Consider the following 22,769-nt stretch of genomic DNA (forward strand, 5'->3'; position numbering starts at 1 on the left):
ATTTCAGCGTATATCTTATAGTGGTTATTATTCAAGATAGATATTTGTTTGAAGTGCTGTTGTTGAGCGTGCAAAACATACATCTACTTTGTTTTCTAATTCAAGATGGCGGAGGCAGGCGAAGAAAACGAAGCACATGTGCAAGCGAAATTGGTGACGAAATTGAAGAAATTCCAAACGCAAGATGCCCCATTTTCGTTGCCGATCCATACAGGAAGTAACGAATTGAATTCTTTGTTAACATCTCTGCTTCAGGGAGAAGAAAGCAAAGAGGAAACACTCAATTTCGACTTTCTTATCAATGGGGAATTTTTGAGATCAAATTTGAAAGATTTTATTGAAGCCAACAATCTCTTAACTGAATCAGAAATAGAAATCGAATACATTCTCAAGGAAGATGAGCCTGAGCTGTCACAAACTTTACAACATGATGATTGGATTAGTGGGATTGATATAAACAATAATAATTTGATTTTGACCGCTTCTTACGACAACACCCTTTCAATATGGAATTTGAGTGGAGAATGCGTTTTCAACATCGAGGGACATGGAATGGCAGTCAAAGATGCTTGCTGGATAAATGATAAGACATTTATTTCAGCCTCTCAGGATCAAACTATTCTTATGTGGGAGTTGAATAATGTTAAAAAGACAGCACCTGATTGCGTGAATGTTTGTAGGGGACATGCAGCCAGTGTTGATTGCTTGGCTATCAGTCAAAATAAATTGAAATTTGCTAGTGGTTCATGGGATAAAATGATTAAAATTTGGGATAGTAAAGTTGATAGATCGTTAGTTGAGAATGGTGTAAATGAAGAAGATCCAAAAAAGCAGAAATTATCTGATAAATTGAAAGCTGCGCCAACAAGTCGAACCCCACTTGTCACTCTTTCTGGTCATAAGGAGCCAGTTTCGGATTTATTCTGGAAAACAAATGATGAGCTTGTGAGTGTTGGCTGGGATCATTGTATAAGAATGTGGGATGTAAACACAGGGATTAATTCACAAACAATCCAAGCAAATAAAGTCATTCTATCCACTGATTTTTCAAATGTAAACAATTTAATTGTCACTGGAAGTGTTGATAAATTCATGAGGTTTTATGACCCCAGAATGGAGGAAGGCACTGTAATGAAATCTACTTTATCATCCCCTAATGGTTGGGTATCGTCCCTCCAATGGTCTCCTTCAAATGAAAATCACTTAATGAGTGGTTCTTACGATACCATGGTATTGTTATGGGACATCAGAAATCCAAAAGGAGCTTTGGCGGATCTTCAACGACACACAGATCGCGTCATGTGTGTCTGTACCTCAAAACCAGGATATTATTTAAGTGGTGGGGCTGACTGTATGGTGCATATAAACACTGTAAAGAAATCTCATAATTTGTCGGAGGAATAATTTTTTATGATATTTTAGTATTTTGTAATCATAATCATCTTTTTTATTAGATCTAAATTTTCATAAAGTATATATCGTTTTATGCTTGAAACAACGCTGACAAAAAAAAAAAGAATTCAACTCTAATTCGGTTTTAAATAATGTACTTTACTCCCAGGAACCTTAGTCTAGCATGCTAGACGACTTAACTCAGTAAAAAATAGGAAGTAGAAAACTTGACAGGAGCATCAATATAGTCGTCTAGAATATTTTGTGCACAACAAACTTTTCATAAAAATTCTCTTTTTTCATGTTTTTGGATAACATTTTCAGGGGGTCTTGTTGGTTTGTTTTGGTTTGGTTTTTTTTTCTTTCACTTAGAAATTCTCATTGGCTGAAAATTTTATTTGTTTATATATTTTGTTGTATATGATTGTTTTCTCACCCCGCAGAAATCTGCGGGCCCTGCTGGAACTCCCGTAAGTTACGGAAACCACCTTAGCCCAGTCGTTTATTTTAACCATATCCCGACATAAAAATTTCCCGCTTTCAACAAAAACGTTATAAACGACTGGATTCCCAGTCTACAGGAACCTCAAAAACGCTGATAGACAGGGGATTTTGGAATAAGCTGGATGGGTGGAAAATTCTCAAAACTTAATAAGCGGGGAGGGGGCTGGGATAAAAATGTCCTTGGTGGAGAATTTTTGAAAAGGAGGATAATATATAAAAATTAGGACAAAAGAGGGAACTTTTGAAAACATAATCCCAAAAATTAATACATGTTTTTTCTTTTATAAGCATATGCAGGCTCAGTTTTTGGTACCTAAACAATGGCTCTACTGTTTGAGAACAATAGAATGCTAAGCATAATGCGAGCCTGATGTAGGGGCAGACACTTGCTTATAAAAAAAAACATGTAAGCGGGGGGGGGGGGGTCGAAATAAGAATGTTCTAGGCGGAAAACTTTCGAAAAATTAATTAGCGGGGGAGACACTTATTAGGTACCAAAGAGATAATTTTAAAATTATCGTTTAAATGCCCATCTTCTGGTGTGTCTAAAGTAATAAGTAACCAAGAGAAGAAGTTAAAATAAAACGGAATGGACCTCGCTAAAGTTTATGCCATTTTCCATTCGCAAAAATAGAAAATTCTTCTTCATTGATTTCATCAGAAATGATCTCGACTGTATGAGAGGATGCCTCGACTTGAGCGTCAAACTACTTCCAAGTAAATGGGGGGGGGGGTATTAAAAGATTCAACATTCTATTTGTAACCACATAACAGTTTCGGTTCTCTTACTAAAGAAAAATTAAAAATACAAAATTGAAACAAATTTAACCAAAAGTGGCCTGAATTTACATAATTTCGTCTCATCCAATCAAATATGAAGTTAAAAAAATTTTATTCATTGAACAAAGAAAAAAGAAAAGACGGGGGTAAGTTGGGATAGAAATATTTCTTGGTCATTGAAAGATGTTGAAAAATTGAAAGTATTACTTTTAATTATAGAATAGGTTGAAATAAAAATTTGACAATATAAACAAAAAAACGCAAAATAAATCAAAATCTGTCATTGAACAAACTATTAAACTAAACAATATATTATAATTTGTAGAATAAAAATTGTTTGGATTTGAAAATTCTAAAAAAAATTTTGATGATTTAAAAAAATCTTAAAAAAGAACACTAAAAAGTTTGTAAAAATATAGCCTCTGATAATAATAAAATGTGAACACGATATAAACAGTCTAAAATGATAAAACAAAATAAAAGATTTTAAAGCTTAGTCTCGGGTACCTAATAGTGTTTAAGAATAAAAGTTGGGTTGAAATTTGTTTTCGAAATTTAATTAGGGGGAGCGGTTATTAAGAGTAGCAGTCTCCAATGACGGTAGAAGATTGATATTTAAATGTAGAATTTTTTTATAAGCAACTCCAATTTTCGGGTCAGCACTGAGGTGGCTTAGTATTCTAGCTTCTTCTCTGCTTTTACTTTACGAGGTAGCGAAAAAATTGTAGGATTTGAGCCCTTGAGCCTTAAGGCCGAGGTAAACGATTCCAACATTTCATCCAACATAGAAATTGAAATGTTGGACGAATGTTGGATGAATTTTGGAAAGGTGTTGGATCTCCTTAAAATCGTTTCGTCGCAATGTCCAACATCATTTTCATCCAACATTGGTGTTCATTCATTCTTTTTTTAATTCATTCTTTTCAAATTATAAATGGCGAGGATTTTTATACCCAGTGTAATCAGTGCCACTACTGCTGTTCATGGGGACAAAAATTATAGTCTAACAGTTGGACCCTTACAATGCAGAGAAAGTTCTGGCGAATTATCGACTCTTACGGTGCAATTTCCTGAAATTTATTTATCTATTTCAAGGCAAAAAATGGTCAAATTTTCTAAAATTTTGCAACAAAAACTATGTCCTCATTTTTTACACACTTACAGTGCATTTTGGGAATCCTGAAAAACGTACCTTTAAATGGTCACACCTCTACGATAGATCGCTTAATTTTAGTGCCCCTCCCCCTTGGTTTATTTTCCGAAAAAAAAAAACATTCGAGCTAGTAGCTTCTCTACCATCTTTCACTATTTGTTATGAAAATTTTCGAATTTTTTATTAAAAAACATTCGATTTTATTTCCAATGACGTCATTATCGTTCAAATGTTGGATAGAAGCTGAGTAAACGAATCCAACATGATCCAACACAAGAATCGAGAGAAAAAAAGGGACATATGTTGGAGAAAATGTTTGATGGCGATCAAACTTTCATCCAACAGTTTTTTCCTTCTTCCAACATATTTTTTTCTTCCAACCGGATTTTTGCATTTGTGTAAACGATTCCAACATTCCATCCAACAGCGAGAAAATGGCATGTTGGATGATGTTGGATGAAATGTTGGAATCGTTTACCTCGGCCTTTAGCAACCTGGTTGTTTATAATAAAAATGTGTCTAACTGTGTATAACATGATAGTTTAACCAAGGAATCTCCAAAACGTTAACTAGTACAAAATTACCTAGCAGAATAAAAAAAGTCCAAACAACGTCGATAACGAACGTTCATATAACGTTAAATGAAGTTATTTCTCGCATTCCCCCAATCTCGCACCCAGAACCACTTGCACCACCTTTTTGATTTTACTCAAAATTTGAACTTGGAACATAGGGCATTTGGGCATTGGTACAATTCTCTTTTCATGATTGTTAATAGAATCATAAAGGGACTGGGTTTGAGTTTGTTATGCCCCATGTTTTCTAATGATCTACAAAAACTTTCAAATACCATGAAATTTCATAGCATTTCAAGCAGCAACAGCAAAAAGTCTAATGGACAGCCATTGGTCAATAGGTTCTTCATATTTGTCCAACCATTCGATTGTGGATTTGATTGTTTCTTCAGATTGTTGGATAATACGTTGCCCATTTTCCGGCTTCTTTTCGGCGATGAACGCTCGCATCTAGATTGAAAAGAAAGAAAAGTTACTGAAGATACACAGTCGCAATTACCTTATGTCCAAAATAAAGGTACGTACGAGAAGTGAGTAAGGTATCTTTTTCACACCTCTTAATTAACCTTTAAATGTTTTGTTTTTAAATAAGAGTGATATCGTTTGCTTACTCATCAATTTTAATTTACAAGCTTTTTGATATTGGATGACACGGATGTGGAGCAAGACTGTTCAGAAAAGGGAAAAGAAAAAAATTTTTTTGCTTATACCAGCACAATATAACAATATGCAGACACTGTCCTGATATGAAATAATGTGTCTGATACAGCATTTAAAATCTACCTAATGGTTATGAAAACCATGGTCGAAAGATAGTGAGAATTTTAAGTACTTTAAGAAAACCATTTTAAAATCATGGTAGAAAGATAGTGAGATTTTTGGGTATTTTAATGTTTGTTGGAAATTAGAATTTGACCGAAATGTAGACGATGGAAGTGGGGGATACCAGTACTTGGACTTCATGTCAAATTAGTATATCTACTGCTAAGCTACTCAATCTCAGGATTGGCGCTGGCCTGGGATCGAACCCACAACCCTTAGATTGTAAGGCGAATACTCTACCGACTGAGCTAACCGACCACAGAAATAAAAGAGTGATTGGCATACTTGGTCAAGTTCATATTGTGTCGTGAATCCTGACGTCACACCACTGACAATTCTTCGGAAGGTGAAGAAAGAATCTTTGAACCTGAAATTGATTAAAAAAGGAAATTCATGATTCGAGAAAACTGTAAACTCTCGCTTAGTCGAACCTCTATTATTCGAATCTTTCTATTATAGTTCGAACATGTTTCCAGTCCCCGTCAAGGAGAAACCCTCTTGAAATAATTCGATTATTCGAATCTCTCTGTAATTCGAACAAATAAGATTTCTCGTTCGATTTCGAATTAACGAGAGTCAACTGAGCTTGTTCGAGTATAATGTTGTCGATATTCCATGGCTCTGAACAAGGTCAATTTTATTGACATGTAACAATGAAGTGACGTGAAGATGATGAAAATCTTAACACAAGCGGGCGGTCACATTATTTTCTGTTTTTTCATTTTCTAATCACTTGCCTCATTTCAAAATTATTGCCATGGTGACTATAACTCATCACCATGGTAATTGTTTGAATACGAGGCAAGTGATGTTTGTGACATAATTTATGAAAAGGTCTGTTTTATACTTAGTTTTCTTACTTTTCGTAGATTGTATCCCAGTTCAATTTCAAGAAATTCCATGCGACAGTTCGCCCAATCGGATTGCTATTGGCAACGTAACTGAAGACGTACGACGTGTCTTGCGATCGGATTTTCGACTCATCCAATGCGTATTGCATGTATCTAAAGATTTGGAGAAAAAAAAGAAAAAAAAGATATATTAAAATCTTTTAGATCAATATTTCCTTGAAATATAGGGATCATAAAGCAGGGTTAGACCATCAAAATCTTTCCCAATTCCAAAAGTTATGCAATCTGATATTTTCGAATACCTAATTACGCACGGAGCGAGCGTAAGCGAGCGGAGTGCGACTCTTTTGGCAAACGCATGCGCGTAAGCAAAATTTACAAAATTTCAATGATATGCGGGTACTAAAAATGGAAATTCAGTTTTTTTTTTTCACCTTTTTTTTCGTCTAGCCGCTATTCCATACCCTGAGTATCAGAGGTTAAGTTTTCGAAGGATATTAACCTCTGAAGACCGATAATAGAAATTTTATCGCGCATGTGTCAATCTAATCATTGTAGAAAGAATCAAAGATGAAGAGCAAATAATACCTTATTAATGTCTAGCAAACTGTATCAGTATGCAGTTTACTATTTACGAATTCCCCAGAAACCTCCAAGTGTAATCGAAGTGAGTTTCTTTCGAAAGAAATCTTTTACATGATCCCCAAATGTATAACAGTAATTACTAAACTATTAATTATGGAAATGTCACTTTCAATTGAATCGAAATAATAGACATACTTTATGTTATGATTCTCTATCACTGACTCTTTTTAAAAAGCATTGATGATATTTTTTTGTTGTCTTTTCAACGACGGGAATAAAAATGTCAACTTTGAACCTCATCCAAGATCTTGGATGGTCGTCATGGTTACTTTTGTCTTCGTTGATTGCGCGCTGAATAGAATCTCGATTCGTCGGCACAGCGTAAATATATGATTTTGAGCTGTGCTTTTCACGGTAGCTATTCCAACATGTTTAGCCTCTGGAATGTTTCAACTTTAAAAATTTCGTGAAAATTAGCGTTTTTTAAGAAGAAGTCGTTGCAGTGTCAATCTTTCGCAAATTTAAAAACCCACTTTCCCTTGGAAAAAATTGACGTTTTTTAGTTTTTTGGGACCCTTGGGGCATAAGGTACCTGTTGACCGCAAAAATTTCAAAATTTGCGAATTGACCGTTGACAACATTAGGGGTAAAGGGACCCACTGACGTCACGGGTTTGGGAAAAACTTAAAAATGCGATATCTCGAGTTTGAAGAAGAGTGGAGAGCTCGCTGACCCCTCATTCTATCGGGAATTTTATGGGGAATGAGATGAGAGGGTTTATAAGGCTTGAGTAGGACTTTTAAATTTGGCTGAAGTTTTAGTCATTTTCAGCTGATGACGTCATCAAAATAGAAAACATGCGATATCTCGAGTTTGAAGAAGAGTTGAGAGGTCGTTGACCCCTCATTAGATCGAGAACTTTATGGGGAATGAAATCGAAAGGTTTATAAGGCTTGAGTAGGACTCTAAAATTTGGCTGAATTTTTAGCCATTTTCAGCTGATGACGTCATCAAAACAAAAAAATGCGATAACTCAAGATTGGAAAGGAATTGGGAGGTCGTTGACCCCTCATTCTATCGGGGATTTTATGGTGAATAAGAAGGGAGGGTTTATAAGGCTTGAGTACGATTTTTAAATTTGGCTGAATCTTTAGCCATTTTCAGTTGATGACGTCATCAAAACAAAAAAATGCGATAACTCGAGATTGGAAAGGAGTTTGGAAATGACTAACCCCTCTTTGTATCGGAAAATTTATCAAGAATGCAATGAGAGAGGGGTGTTATGAGGCCTTAGGACGACTTTAAATAAAAATTGGTTAACATTTGGGTAAGCAGCGTGAAAAAATCAAAACAAAACAGCCGAAAAGAACTGAACTCTCGGAATAAATAATGGAAAAACATAAAAAAACTATTTTTTGATGAGCTCTTACTCCATTTTTTCCAAAAAGTCACAGTCAGTGAAATTAAAACTGATGAAATACATAGAAATTATTACAAAACTACTCGACACACACGTGACACGATCCAAAGCAATTAATTCAGCTTTCGGCACTTTCGTTCGTTTCGTGAAAACCAAACAGTTCTTTTTATCAATGCATGCCATAAAGACTTGAAATTCTTTAATACTTATCAAGAATATTTTCCTTAACAAAACAAGGGAATTTCAATGTCTTTGATTAAACCAGGTAACCAACGGGGGATTTTTGTAAAAAATCCCTTGTGTCTCTCTCAATCCTCCACAAAACTCTTTGACTGTTCAGCATCAATTCTTCAAGGAAAATTCGACACGTTTACAGCTTGACGATAGTTGAAAGTCGAAAAGTTCGCCCCAATTAGTTTCTGTTGCAAAAATGTTGTTTCAGACTATTAATGGCTTAAACCAGTATGCATTTTCTCATCTATGCATCGAAACAAAAACATCGAAAAGTGTTATATCTGATAGAGAAACGCAACGATGAAGAATTTCTTCTCAATCGAAAAAATACAATACATCTTCTTTTTCTGTGTATAGTAATGTATAATCATTTCACATCTCTGAAAAAGCTGCTGCATTTATTTTGAAGTTCTGGATGACAAACTTTTTCTTTATTTTGATGTGCATAATTTCGGCGGGAACTTCAGTCGAATGTTTTTGTTCGAATCTTAAATTCGAATCTAACATGATTTTCGAACAAAAACATTCGAAATTATCTACAGACCCGGAAGTTATTTTTCATTTCTTAACGTTGGAATTTTTGCTTTCTTTAGCTTTCCGAGTTATATTTGATTTTCTAACTCGGGAAGTTGTGCTTCCTTCAACTATCCGAGTTATTTTTCTTTTTTTAACTTTCTGTAAATAGACTAAATCTATTAAATTTTACGTTGAATAAAAAGGCTCGCCTCGCTCGTAAATTATTTCTCGTATTGCACTCAAAGTCATGCGATAACTATTACTTATTGAGTCTTCATTGGATTAGTAATCATCGATAGAATCTATCGGATCAATTAGAAATCGATTTTATTTCAGTAAAGTTAAAAATTTATTACCCTTTCGCGGTGACGACATTTAGGGCCAAAATGACGTCCTCATCACAAGATTCACAGTATTTTGAGTTTTGATTTGATCCGTTTTAAGTTGTAATTTTTAGATTTATGGAATTTTGGATTTTCGGAATTTGTTGGGGTTTGGGATTTTCGGAAAAAGAGTACGTACGATATTCTTTTGAGCAGCGGATTTGATAGCCTTCACCTCTTCTTACATAACTAGTGTGGGCTTGAGGCGTCTATAGAATCATTTCGCTTTGCGAACACGAGACTCGTTGTCCGTGCGTAACCCCTTTTACGATTGATTCTACGTTGTTCATGGAAACAAAATCAAAAACACCTTTCCAAAGCCCAAGGTTGAATGTTCTTATATAAGACCGTATTTCATCTTACATAACATTTAAAGATTTATTCCCCACCTTTCCAAAGCCCAAGGTTCTTGAATTGCAGCCAATCCGTAAAGAAGTTTCGTTTTCTCTGATGCAATCTTGTTGTTCTGGAATTTCTTGAACATTGTGTCCCAAGCTTCAATTCCGGAATTCTTGATACCGTAATAATAAACTAGACTACGGAAATCACCCGGAACTCTGAAAAAGAAAAAGTAGAAAATTCAGAAAGTTTTTTCACTCTCACTTTTCAAAATTTGGGTCTTTTCGAAATAACAACTTATTAAATGATCAAAATAAAGTAAAGTTTTTAATTTAATTCAATTTAAATATCATAATAAATTGATCTTCGATATATTAAAGAATCTACAAACTTAGAACTATGGGCCAAGGGCAGAATCTAAGTTTACCCCCTCTCCCTCTGGCGATGTTAAAGAGGTGAGTGGAAGATCTATCTATCCGGCTATGGGATGGCCGTTTGCACTCAACAGCGACAGACAGTGTACAGTTTATCTGGCACCCGATGTAGAAATTTTCTTCCGACACGCTAAAGCTCTGAAGGTCGGGAAAATTATCAACATCTGGAAGGTTTACATTACGGAATGTTGCGAGACCGCGTCAGAAAGTTTTTCGAAGGTACTGGGCCCGATATTGTTTTGAACTTTCTCCGTAAAAAACCTTTCTCTAAAGTAATATATATAAATGAAATTTTCTAAGGAATTTTCGTACCTGCGAATGTAAACAAAGTTGCTGTGATTTCACCATACAACCTGATACAGATTTTGGAGAGTGAGGACTGTTGGCATTTTCAGAAGAAAAAAGGAAGACCTAAATATTGTTTTCTATTATTTTGAAATGAGAAGTTTTCATGGCTTCCAAGGTATTATAGGATTATAGTTATCCAAGATGACTAAATTTAACATTAACCGTCAGCTTATTTAGAAGGCAAGAGTCAAGGAAACTGTGTCAAGCCACTCAAGGTATGGGTTTTGATTTAAACTTTTACTAAGATCTTTCCCCACTGCTGGTCCATATTTTATTACCCTTCTTCAATGTCAACTCCACAACTGGTCTTCTTTTTGATATTTCTTTAAATTACCATGTGGTTGGTGTCATTTGTAAAATAGATTTTAAAAATTTTTCTAAATATGGTTGTATCATGTCGACAAAAAGTTTCAAGTTCACTCATCCTGGGATTGACACTCCCAAGAAAATTTTTAAAAAAGACGCTTACAGAAATTGCATCATTTGTGGAAGTGACATTGTTTTGAAGAGCCTTCGCTTTACTACATTGAAGAAAACATCCCTTAAAGAAACTTTGAGTGAGGTTGTAGACTTGAGCAAGTTTGATAATGAATCAAGGGCATGTAAGTCATGCACAACATCAGTAGAAAATCTTCCAAAACTTATCAACAGATATAGAGAGGGAAAGAAAAAGATTATTGAGAAATTCAATGAGACTTGTGATAAATATCCACCAGGTCAAGTTTCAGTTAAACGTTTAGCCAAATCTCAATCACCTGGAAGAAGTCCATCATCAAAATCTTCCATATGTTCCAGTAGGAAACGACTTTGCTTAGTTCAGGGAAATGCAATTGGAACATTGAAGAGCCGCAGAAAGTTGCCATTACCAGAGAAGAGAACATCAGAATCTGAAAAAGAAAACATTGTTTTTGCTATCAATACAATCACGGTAAAATTTTAAAACATGATTTTTTTTTTTTTTTCTTGGAAAATTTACGGTGAAGTAACTTTCATCACTAGTGGAAATAAAACTTGCATTACCCACCAGTTAACTCTATGTAAAAGTTGGTCATTAAAATAATGAGAGGTAGATTTTTTTATATTGTTTATAATCTGAATTTTGTCCTTGCTGATATAAGTACAATATAGTTAAAAAAGTTTAAAATGGGAAATTATAATTTTTCAGAGTTCTTTTGTATTTTTTTTAACTTCTTTAATCTGCTATGACCTGTATGAAATAATATTTATAATACCTTTTCATCTTTTGTCATGTGTGCAAAGTTATTCTATATAACAATATTCATTTAATTTGTAGGGAAACCCAATAGTAGAATCAATAACGTCAACCAAAAATGAACACTTGGTTGGTAGTAAACGCTCAAAGGTATGTTAAACTTGAAAAGAGTCTCTATTACAAGGCATCATACTAAAATCTCAGACATCATGTTGTCTAGTGATGTGATGGTATATATCAAAAAAAACTTAAAAATACTTTTAGTACCACAAGGTACTAAAATACTAGAAAAATATGTAAGTTTTATCAATTTTCTAATTTTTAGAATTTTTCGTCAATTTTTCAAAAACTAATTTAAAATTTCCCATGTTCAATAATATTTTGCATTCAGTCATGTTAGTTTACTCAATTCATATAGTAGCAATGTTTCAAAGTATCAATTTTGTGCAATAATGAATTTTGAATTGCAAAAATCAGCATTTTTGAGAAAAATTTCCTGGAAAGACAAAATAGGTGTCCTGAGAAGACCAATAAATAGGGTGTTCTCTGTGTCAAATGTCTCTAAAAATTTTAGTACATGGGTACTCTTAGATGCCAAATAAACAGGGGGGGTTTGAAAAAAATTTTCAAATTACCGGGGTCCAAATCGGTTGTGGCTATAAGATTGTGTGGGAATTTCCCTTTTTTCTCAAATATTACACCCATGATTGTAGTATTCATATATATCTGAGATTTTAGTATCGACTCCCTCCTGTCTAATGTAATCTTAATTTGGCTGAAGAAATAAACAAACCTAAAGATTTTATTAAAGTGACCATTTAAGTGTTAGAAATATTAATGCTAGAAAAAAATTTATATTTGCTATGAATATTAATATTTAAATGTAACAGATTAAAAAAAAATAGACACAAAAGCAGGATATAAGTATGAAACAAATGTCCAGCATTCATGATCTATTTTTTTCACTTGTGCTCTAAATAAAAACATTTCTTACAAAAAATTATAATAGAAATAAAAATCTAAAAAGTCTACTCTAGCAAAAAGACTACCCACAAATCGATCTCCATCAGATGTCACATCATTTTGAAAGCAACTCTAAATATTTCGATTTAATAAGAATTAAGCAATGAATGATAATGTGTTTTTAAGGTTGGACCTTAAATGTTTTCATTCAAAATATTTTTTTTATCTGTCAAAACATCGCATTGTTTACTCAACTTCAATTGCCAAACCATTAGCATATTAGATTCTTAGAAAAAATCTGTAAAGTGAGAAGATGATATATATATGTGATACTTCTTATAGGAAGAAGCAATGGTCAAATCAACATTAAAAGAAGAATCTGGAAAGCTGACCGGTACGAAACGAGCTAAGGTAGGAGTCACAAATAAATGCATATTATTACATGATAAGGCTTTTAACATAAGATGTTTATTAGATGATGTACAATATTCATGAGCTTTGAATGCATCTTGTTTACTTTTATAGATGCCCTTGGCAACTGAGCCCACAGTAAAGAAAACTTCAGGACAGACAACTAAATCAAAAGTGAAGGTATTATTGTAATTTTATATAAGTACCTGGTTTTACCTTTATAATATAGTTTTGGTTGTCTTCAAGTTCTGGCAAGTCAATATTTTAATCCACGATCTTCATCCAATCATTTTTTCATTCCATTCTAAGAACATTTTTTATTTTTTCAGAAACCTTTGGTAGCTGCATCCGACAACAAGGGAAGTTCTGGACAGACAGATAATTCTAAGTTGCAGGTATATTGGTTGTCTTTTATAATCTCTAAATGTGCTGTGGAGGGTAACAAAAAGAAAAATATATGGTAAAGGGATAGGCATGCTAATATTTTTTAAGAAAAATTTTAGAATCTTAGAACCCTCCTAGAAGCCATTTTCAAAAATTAAAACAGCTAAAAAGTTTTTTTTTAATTTGTTTAAATGAAGTTACATTTGTGTTACATTTTTAGGAAATCAAAAAGCCTGAGTCAAAAGCAAAACAAACTACTCGAAAGAGCTTTGGTTATAAGCAAGTCAGGGTATGTTCGTCATTTCAATAAAGATAATATCAACAATTTCATGGGTGTTACAGCAAATTTCGAATGAAAAAACCTTAGCATGATATGGTGTGTATAAGAGGGATTTTTAAAGTAAAAAGGTTTCTTTTGAAAAATGCCAAAGCCAAATTCTATTACACTTTATTCTGCGTCACCTGGTTTAAGAGTAATCTGAAAAGAATGACATATTTACTTACTTGTGTTTATGTTATGCTTGAACCACTTAAGATGATGCATTAATTTCAATGTTTCAATCAAACAGTGAAGTAATCTGTACCATGTTAATTTTAATTATAACTAAAATGAAAGCAAAAAATCTTCGTTCTAAATCACCATTTTTTATAGAATGCAATATTCTTTCTGAAAAGAACTGGAATTATCTTTCATAATCATTAGGTGTCTATTGAAACTATCGAGAGTGGCGCAACAAGGACAAGGACACTCAGTGGAACAGAAGCAATCATTGTTAAATTGATCTCTAATGGGATGCATAGAGGTATTTAATGTACATTTCAAAACATTTATTTTTTATGGCACAAAACGACCAAGATTTATATACTTCCATGGCTATGAACAATAAATAACTTCAACTACAAAAAGTTATTCAAAAATAAGTATGGAAATAGATACCAACTTTAAAATATCCTAATTTTAAGCAGGAACTCGTAAACTAATTCATACAAATATTTGCCCCAACCAGGAATCGAACCTGGGTCAATCATAAACGAGTATGATTATCATACCACTAGACCATTGGGGCATGAGTAGTATGGTAACAGGTCTTATTTTTTTTTATTTTAGAAGCAATGATGATGCTTATCAAACTTCCAGAGTACAAAGATTATCTTATTCAATGTTTTATCAAAGATTGCAAAGATGAGCTAACAAATCTTTCATCACTTCCAACGAGTTCAATCCTAAGGAAAACAGATTCTGAATCAATCAAAAATTTGGGAACAAATGCTGTATTGGAAGAGTTTTTAAGGATAATTCCCACCCTAACTCAAACGATTAAAAAGATCACAAAGGACGATGATTACATTACAACCCAAATTTGCAATACAATAGTTTCCTCTCACAATCAACATCTAAGTGCATTGAGACATAAAAATGGCTTATTTTTTCGTCAATGTGGGTTACTAAGAAAGGTATATAGTATATTTATTTACAAAGGTTGCTATGGTTGCATATCTTAAAAAAATTAATAGTATAAACTGAAGATTTGTACGTCTGGGGAGGTCTGATCCGAAAAAGACTTGGCAGACTTTACATTATGATATTGTACTTGAAAGAAAAAAATTCCCCTGTTGGAAAGATGATTTTAAGTGAAAGAATTCCAGCTCAAAATTAAAAAAAAAAATGAAGAAATGGACTTTGCTTCATATATTCTTTTATACATTTTATCAACAGGGACAAGAAATGTTGTGCAAAATGAAAGTGTCAACCCATCCTACAGAGATAAGGACAAAACTGATCGAAATGGGGAATAATCATGACTCTACAGTTCTCAAATGGAAAACAGAGGTACATACAGTAAAAACGACACAAATTATCAAATCATTAATTGTTTTATTCAGAACAGGATTTTAGCGGCAATGATTATGGATCTATAGATTTCTATGACATACTGAGTATATTGAGAAATTATACATTATGTGACCAGTTACAATTATATTGAATATTTATTATACAGAAAGAAGAAGCAATCAAAAAAGGTGAATGTGGAGAAAATCCTATCGTAGTTGGGGATAATTTGGATGGAGAAGTCAACACAAAACATCAGACTGAAACTAACACGAACAAATCATTCCACTATTTCAACATGTATGCAATTAAGGAGAAAGTATGTCACTTATCTTCTTTTATTTAGGTGGCCTGAAATCTTTCAGATGTGGTCTTGTTCCTAAATAACATGGATAACAACTGATTACATCAGGCTGGACTTAAAAAATTGTTGGTTTGCCGTCACCCGACCGACCCTACCATATAAAACCTGCCGACCCGAAAACTTTCATTTTAAAAAAGAATTTCAGCCAGCCTCATTCAAGGAACCTTATTTGATTAGGAGTAAATAATTTTGAAAAATTAAATCAAACTAGTTTTTAATTTCCCACATTTTGGTTCTCACAAAAATCACATTTTGTTGGAGTAATATCTCTAAAACCATCAAAATAAAAAAAAACACCCTTCCCCAAGTTCTATCCGAAAATGAATTTTTTTTGAAAACAACTAGAACTTCTCAAAATAGTTTCTTTAACTTTCGACCAAGACAATAGACCTTTTCATAAATTATGTTACAAACCTCGTTTTTTGCAATTATTGCCATGGTGATTAACCCCCACTAGATTTTATTAAAACTGCTTTCTATTCTTAAAAAAATCATTTAATGTCTTAAGTGACATAATCACCATGGTAATTGTTTGAATACGAGGCAAGTGATGTTTGTGACGTAATTTATGAAAAGGTCTATTCTGAGTTTTTGCAAACATCCAATATAAAGCTAATAATAGGTATCTTAGCACCTTATGCTATGGTTCTTAATCAATGATGTCTGAAATTTTTAGTACTAAAACCCCTGTTTTGTTACTGTTTACAAAATTACAATTGAAATGTAAATTACTTAAAAATTTTTATTAAAGGTAAATGGAAGTGAGTTAAGTGATACTCGAAAAAGAGAAATCAAAGACGTTTCTCCCGAGGAATTTATGCCAACAGAGCGAAGTCTCCAAAAAGTTGAGAAAGAGTTCGTTATCCTGGCTGCCAGAGTTATAGTGAAATATATCCCTTCAATGAAGATCTTCAAAGATGTGGTTGTACATCATATTAAACATGACTATTCTGAAATCATGACAGAAAAGTCTGAGCAGGTATTGCCAACTTTGTCATTTTAAAACAATCTATTATTTTCAATTTAAAAATTGAGTAGAAATAACATTCTTTGCCCTAGGTTTTAGACATGGATGAACAAACGAAGCTTGGTTTACAATAATCAAAAATCTTTTTTATAGGTTCCATTAGGAGCATACGCCCTCAATGAAAACCGACATGAGGATATGATAGAGATTATTGAAAGAATACAAGACAGGTAAACAAAAACATCTTTCATCAGAGAAAGAGAGAAAAATTAGATCCCATTCTTGACATCCCTTTAGCTTAAAAAATATCTCCATAAATTCCTGCTCAAATTTTGTCAACCTTCTGTTACCAGGTAAACAAACATTTATTTAAGAGCTCAAAAACTAAAAAAACTTCAATAATGATTTTCAGGTATGTGGTAAAAGATGAATCAGGCAAAAATACAACCTTCTTTGGTGGTGATCAACTAACAGAAGAAAGGGCAAGAACAGTGCAAAATGCTCGCGCAGATGGAAAGACAGTGGAAGAACGTTTGCAAGGCATTACACCAAAATTTGAAGATTGGCATGCCATAAGGACAGCATACGATGTAAATATATTTATTTAAATGAACTTGATTTGCCTGCTAAGAGATGAATATAATACATCATGTTTATCACTGATTGTATTAAAAGTCAATACAAAACAACAAAATAATTTGATATTATATGTTTATCATAAGTAAAGACCTATATGCAGTGTTTTGTTGGCTGGTGCATTCTTCAGGCAATACAGGACTTAGTATTAACCCCACAATATTTTCCTATTTCTTCCATTTTAGTCTGCTCTCAAAATCTTCAGAAATACACAAGCTACTGGTGACAGTGGGACGTATCTTCCAAACGCCATAAAATCAGGCAACAAAAATGCCTTGAGAAAAGTGGAAAACAAGTTCCAGGAAGTCAAGGAGTTCTTTGATGTCGAAACAAAAGCTCTGTTGGTGTCAGGATTTTTGGAGCAAGAAGGTAAAGAGAATTGATGGTCAGAAATGTCAAAAAAGTAGAAGGCTTGAGGTCATTACTAAGATGATAAGATTTGGTTGTGATTGATGCTGCACAGTGCTCAATGGAGACCAGAGCCATATACAAAATTAAAACATCTTTTATCACAACGATGGATTGATGGATACAATTCTAGAAACTTCAAGTTTTGTATAATTTAACTTTATTTGTTATAATTCAGGTGCAGAGAGGATTGAAAATTATCATCCACCGTCTGAACTGGTAACAAAAGACCCTGACACAAGGAGAAGATGGCTTCATGGAAGGATACATTTGTTCCTCAAAAACAATGTCATGGGTTGTTTGAACTCGCTGTCAAAGATGTTACCAGAGCAGCAAACACACAAATGCCGTGACAAAAGCTGTACTAAAGTAAGATTCTTTCAAGACAAAATCCACCCAAATTCTAATTAGTACTAAGAGATAAAAGAAATAACAGCAATTTTTCTTGTTTTTTGAAATTATTCTAGGCCAACAAAAAAATTAAAAATATTTATCAGAAGAGATCAACAGCCTATGAACACATTCGTTCTCTTCTTTTTACTAGACCTTCTTCTTTCTGCCTGCAAAGAATTTGCACGAGGAGATACAGCATGGTCTTCCACCACTGGCAACACTGGTACAACCAGAAGCACCCAAAGTCAAAGATGATCTGTACAAATACAGCTGTACTAGACTCTGCACAGGTCTTTTGCTACTGAATGCTAATGATGCAGTCAAGGAAGGAGATGGTGATAGACTTGTCCGATTTTACAATATCTTCACTTTTATTTTTCGCATGAATGGGAATGATAAATATGCCTACATTTGTCTGAGGCTGAAAGCAAGGGAGCTTGCTTTGCTATCCCCAAGAGACTTTCACCGGCTTAAATGGAACAGGTTTGTCAATAATCAGGGTGGTTATGGCCAAAACATCTCATGTGACTTAAGACTTGAGCACATTAACAAAGTAACAAAAGCATTAATAAAGTCTCAAGGGATGCAAAACCTGACAGACGAAAGTGTGGAGAGTATTACAAAATCAATTGGTGGGATGGAGGAGCTAGTCCAGTCCTCTCTTGCTGATGCTGGTGTCACAAAAAGGTCTGGGCATCACTCGAACAAGCATCAGCACCAACTGTTTCATTCCCTTTTCAAAGAGGTCCATTGCATCAGCAAAAACTTTCGAAAAACAGAAGGAAGACGACTTGATCATTTCAAAGATTTTGACAGTGACATTTTCAGTAAATTGAACAAAGTAATGTTATTAAAATGGATCAAACGTTTGACAAAAAAGTGGCAAATCAAGATTTTACATTCAATAGTGAGGAAGACAGTTGATTTTTTTATATGCGATGCGTTTTTTAGCTAAAGAAGGACAACCAGATAGAAAATAAAATTTAGCCTGAAGATTACTTTCATTGTCATAATGCTTAGAAAAGCCTCTAAATTTTATGGGTTAAAGCTGTTTTTCAAAGCTGACATTGAATGATAAAAAAACATATCAAAAACATGCAAAAACAATCGAATGTCTTCATTTTTTCTCTCTCCAAATCAAGGAAAGAGAAAGTACATGAAACTTTCAATTATCTTTTTACTTGATACATTAAGTTTACAAAGCATAATTTGGTGCTCAAAATCATGCTTAGCTTTAGGCATACTGAGCTTCAGCCAAAACTTATATGCTTATAAAAAGAGTCTAGCCATTTTGCTTCAGAATGAAGTTTAGGACAAATATATATCCTTGATCTAAAGATAATGGAAGAAACCTTTGGTCTAAATTTGACCTTTTTATCTGGTTATCCCTTTAAATCTATTACTTTTATTATTAAAGGGAGTGTAGTGGTGAACAAATTATTACTGTCACTCCAAATAAATGCCATAAAACATTTTCTATAAATAAAACCAGTATAGTAAAATAAATAATCATAAAAAAATTAAGAGAAAAATTCTTGCCAAAACACTTCATCTTCAGAATCCAAATCTTCTGTTTGGTATGGATGGTCCAATGATAACATATCAATTTGGCTTTCATTTTGATTTGTTGTTGTTGATTCAGAAACACTTTCAGCTGATTTGGTAGTCATGGTTGAAGATTCAAGTGCACCGTAATTAAAAACTTCCATAAAAATTCTGATGATGTACATACTTTTGTGTTCATCAAAACCAAGAGTCAAGATATCTGCATCTGTTTCAATGCAATCAACATTGTCAATCAGTAATTGTTTATCTACCTCACTGAAAGCAAGCTGCTCCAGACATTCCAAAACAGCTTGTTTCTCCCTCTCACCTGTAGATCTTACTTTTTGCAGGGGTTCGGGAGGCTCTGGAACATTTGGCACAGCTCCAATACAAACATCACACATACAGGATTTTTCACACACATCACAACAATCATGTTCCAATAACTTGTTATCTGGGACAACATTAAAGCATTTCAATAAGGCTAACCTTCTACATAAATCCTCTTTATTTTTAACCACTCTCACTAGATCATCATCTTCGCAGTGAGAAAAATCGCAGGCTGGTCGATAAAACAGCATTGCTGTGCTTAAATGGCCATCACGACCTGCTCTTCCTATCTCCTGGATGTATGCCTCCACATCTTTTGGTAGGCCAACATGAATGACATGCCTAATATTTCTGATGTTAACACCCATTCCAAGGGCTGAAGTTGCAATAACAATGAAACATTCACCCCCTTCAGCTTTTGTGAACTCTTCCATTACTTCTGCCCTGCGATGTGAGGGAGTCTTTCCATGAAAAACACGAACAGTTTTACCACGGTATTTTGAAGGAAAAAGCATAAATATCTCACCACATCGACCAATGTTATGGCAGTAGATGATTGTTTTCTCGCACTTCCCATTCAAATCAAACTCATCCAGTATTGGCTTCATGCGTGATTGAACCTCACTGAAGTCGGATGTGATTTTCAGTTTTTGAGCTGAAATCTTTACATTGGGCTTCTCAGGAGAAAACCTTTCAGTCTTATAATTTCTCAACTGAACCAACTTAACAATTTTTCTTGTTGTTTTACGATTTGCCGTAGCAGTTAAACATAAGAAGGGCTTATTGAACATTGCCCTCAAGTTTCCAACTTTAGCATACATTTGACGAAATGCAGTTTTTTGGGTAGAAGGAAGGCCCCTGAAAATGACGAAATGGACAAAAATAATTTTAAGTCAATGCATCAAATTTAAATTCAAAGGTCTGTTTAAAGCTTTTATATTGAAATCAAACTTTATATAATGTAGATGCTTTAAAGGTTTTCTTGTTCATACTAGGCTAGTTGTGAATCTAACAAGGCTAAGATTACATGATATTATGAAATAATTATTGTTTTTATTATTGTTTTTGATTAATCTTATTCTGAAAAAAGATATTTTTATTATTTATATTTATATATACTTTTGTTTTTAAAATGTGTGTATTGTGTATATATTGTATGTTTATTAGAAATTATGAATATTTTACTACTGTAATACCGTGAAGTTGGGTAACTAGCATCAGTGGAGGGTAACTTGCACAGCCATCAAATGACTGACCAATCAAAGCAGCAAAATTTCAAAATAAATCAACTACGCAGCTCCGCTCGCAGCTCTACTCTTCCAGTTTTGTTTTGATTTAACTTTGTATTTTAATGAACAGCCAGGCTATTCATTTGATGGCAATGCATGTTAGCCTCCACTGATGCAAGTACCTGTATGATGATCTAACGGTTATATATATATTTAAAATGCATTCATTCTGTTTTCTTCAAACTCTATGTAATTATACATTTATAAACAAATTGTTTTTTTGTTTTTTTTCTTGTGAAATTTTATCATGCTTTTTTATGTTGTTTGGTATTTCTAGTAATGCATGTAGTCATGTAATACCATCAAACTTAGCTTGTTAGATACTGTAAGTATATTATTTAAAAAGATCTTTTGAAATTTGATATTTATTTAGAGCTTTTGTTATCTTTTTAGCTAGAAATATTGTTAAGTACATCCTTACAAAAATAAGTACGTTCCTTTCTTTATTCACTTTTTGCAAATTTAGATTTCTCCTGATTATGTTTGTAGGACACGATGTCATGTTGAATATTTCTAAGACCACTTGAACATCAAACAATGAGATGAAAATGTTTAGTATTTAGTACTTGTTTACTAGTTATTTTTTGGAAGCTGGACCCTTCAACATGACATTGTGTCATAATAAAAGAACTTTATTACACTTTATTGTATTTTTAATTAAGTTCCATTATTTCCTCACCATTTAACAACAACATGCACTTCATCAATGACAACACCAATTACTCTCGGAGAGAGTTTGAGAAGTAGTTCTCGAAATGTTTCCTCTAGTAGGCACTCAGGGCTTGAAAATAATAAATCAAAATTGCCATCCTTAACATCCTTTAAACTGTCTTTGGTTAAATGAACAGCTTTGATGCCAATTTCTGCACAGCGTTTTATCTGGTCATCAATTAATGCAGTGATTGGAAATATCACAATAAGAATAGGATCTTCTTCTGGGTGGAAATATTTGTAGACCCCAGGAACAAGATGGAAAATAAGAGATTTCCCATAATTTGTTGGGAGAACCCCTATACAGTCATGTCCACTCAAAAAATTGAAGAGCAACCTTTCCTGTCCTTCCTTCAGCTTTTCAAAGTCAAATCCATATTCTTTTAAAAGATACCTTGTACATTCTTGAAAGTTGGTGTGATTAAACTCTGCTACCATGATGTATTTTCAGAACTTTTTGAGAAACCGAAAGTACTCGGGTTGATGTTTTGATTTGGTCCGCGTTTGCAGAAAGAATCCAGCCCTCGTTTTGGGGGCTTGTCGGGTTGAGCATTAACTTTCTCAAGCTTTACGGCTAAGGACAGTTGAACCCGACTGGGGATGCGGCACATCAAAGGCCGACTATCATTCCTCTCCGATGGGAAATTGGCCCGCTCCCTTTAGAGCTTTAGCGTGGGCGGCCGCCAATCCGCCATCGGAATATCAGATAAGTGTACAGTGTGTCCCAAAAAAAGCGGACAAACCTTTATATAAAGTAAAATCCTCAACATTAATCATCTTTAACTGGGATTAGATTAAAATTCTCTGTTCAGTCGATTGAATAGTATATAATAGATTAATAATAGATTAGTCATGAAATTTCGCATAAATTATGAGGATCTTACTTTATATAAAAATTTCCCGCTTTATTTGGGACACACTGTATTTCACTGAAACATCGCCACCTGCAAGCAACATTGTTTGAACGGACAAACATAAAAACACTCAC

The 22,769-nt window shown here is 33.7% G+C and overlaps 4 protein-coding genes across 7 annotated transcripts in view; 2 read left to right on the top strand and 2 right to left on the bottom strand.

Annotated features, from left to right (window-relative positions):
• The first annotated feature begins 66 nt into the window (after positions 1-66).
• LOC136801647 (ribosome biogenesis protein WDR12 homolog) lies at positions 67-1,530 on the top strand. The gene has a single exon (XM_067058288.1). It carries the CDS (start codon positions 106-108, stop codon positions 1,402-1,404), a length of 1,299 nt encoding a protein of 432 aa, XP_066914389.1. The 5' UTR covers positions 67-105; the 3' UTR covers positions 1,405-1,530.
• Positions 1,531-2,829: 1,299 nt separating this feature from the next.
• LOC136801648 (glutamyl aminopeptidase-like) overlaps positions 2,830-22,769 on the bottom strand; it is a 47,292-nt gene continuing 27,352 nt past the window's right edge. For 2 of the 4 annotated variants that reach the window (XM_067058293.1, XM_067058291.1), the window contains exons 18-21: positions 9,605-9,772; positions 6,087-6,230; positions 5,512-5,593; positions 4,480-4,854 (exon numbers count right to left, since the gene is read on the bottom strand). In XM_067058293.1, coding sequence (XP_066914394.1) covers positions 4,699-4,854; positions 5,512-5,593; positions 6,087-6,230; positions 9,605-9,772 — 550 coding nt within the window. In that variant the 3' untranslated portion in view covers positions 4,480-4,698. Of the gene's footprint in view, positions 3,422-4,313; positions 4,855-5,511; positions 5,594-6,086; positions 6,231-9,604; positions 9,773-22,769 lie in introns of those variants that run through there. The other 2 variants (XM_067058290.1, XM_067058289.1) reach the window with 2 other exon arrangements.
• LOC136801771 (uncharacterized) lies at positions 10,731-18,861 on the top strand. The gene is made up of 16 exons (XM_067058438.1): positions 10,731-11,264; positions 11,631-11,699; positions 12,855-12,923; positions 13,038-13,103; positions 13,253-13,318; positions 13,528-13,596; positions 14,011-14,110; positions 14,416-14,762; positions 15,025-15,138; positions 15,308-15,457; positions 16,254-16,481; positions 16,623-16,699; positions 16,882-17,059; positions 17,291-17,474; positions 17,692-17,882; positions 18,058-18,861. The coding sequence occupies exons 1-16, from the start codon at positions 10,731-10,733 to the stop codon at positions 18,859-18,861; spliced, it is 3,246 nt and encodes a 1,081-aa protein (XP_066914539.1).
• Positions 19,367-22,759, bottom strand: LOC136801649 (ATP-dependent DNA helicase RecQ-like). Its single transcript, XM_067058294.1, has 2 exons — positions 21,750-22,759; positions 19,367-20,639 (listed from the first exon to the last, which is right to left on the bottom strand). Exons 1-2 carry the CDS (start codon positions 22,217-22,219, stop codon positions 19,427-19,429), a joined length of 1,683 nt encoding a protein of 560 aa, XP_066914395.1. The 5' UTR covers positions 22,220-22,759; the 3' UTR covers positions 19,367-19,426.

Source organism: Clytia hemisphaerica, unplaced genomic scaffold, assembly GCF_902728285.1.
Source record: "Clytia hemisphaerica strain Z4C2 unplaced genomic scaffold, Clytia hemisphaerica genome assembly, whole genome shotgun sequence".
Taxonomy (NCBI): domain Eukaryota; kingdom Metazoa; phylum Cnidaria; class Hydrozoa; order Leptothecata; family Clytiidae; genus Clytia; species Clytia hemisphaerica.

Excerpts from the sequence above, each read along its gene's own strand:
- LOC136801647 (XM_067058288.1), top strand. The coding sequence starts at position 106 with ATGGCGGAGGCAGGCGAAGAAAACGAAGCACATGTGCAAGCGAAATTG.
- LOC136801771 (XM_067058438.1), top strand. The coding sequence starts at position 10,731 with ATGTCGACAAAAAGTTTCAAGTTCACTCATCCTGGGATTGACACTCCC. Across the intron at positions 16,700-16,881 it reads ATTGAAAGAATACAAGACAG|GTATGTGGTAAAAGATGAAT; the intron begins GTAAACAAAAAC and ends AATGATTTTCAG. Across the intron at positions 17,475-17,691 it reads AGGATTTTTGGAGCAAGAAG|GTGCAGAGAGGATTGAAAAT; the intron begins GTAAAGAGAATT and ends GTTATAATTCAG.
- LOC136801649 (XM_067058294.1), bottom strand. The coding sequence starts at position 22,219 with ATGGTAGCAGAGTTTAATCACACCAACTTTCAAGAATGTACAAGGTAT. Across the intron at positions 20,640-21,749 it reads GTGCATGTTGTTGTTAAATG|GGGCCTTCCTTCTACCCAAA; the intron begins GTGAGGAAATAA and ends CGTCATTTTCAG.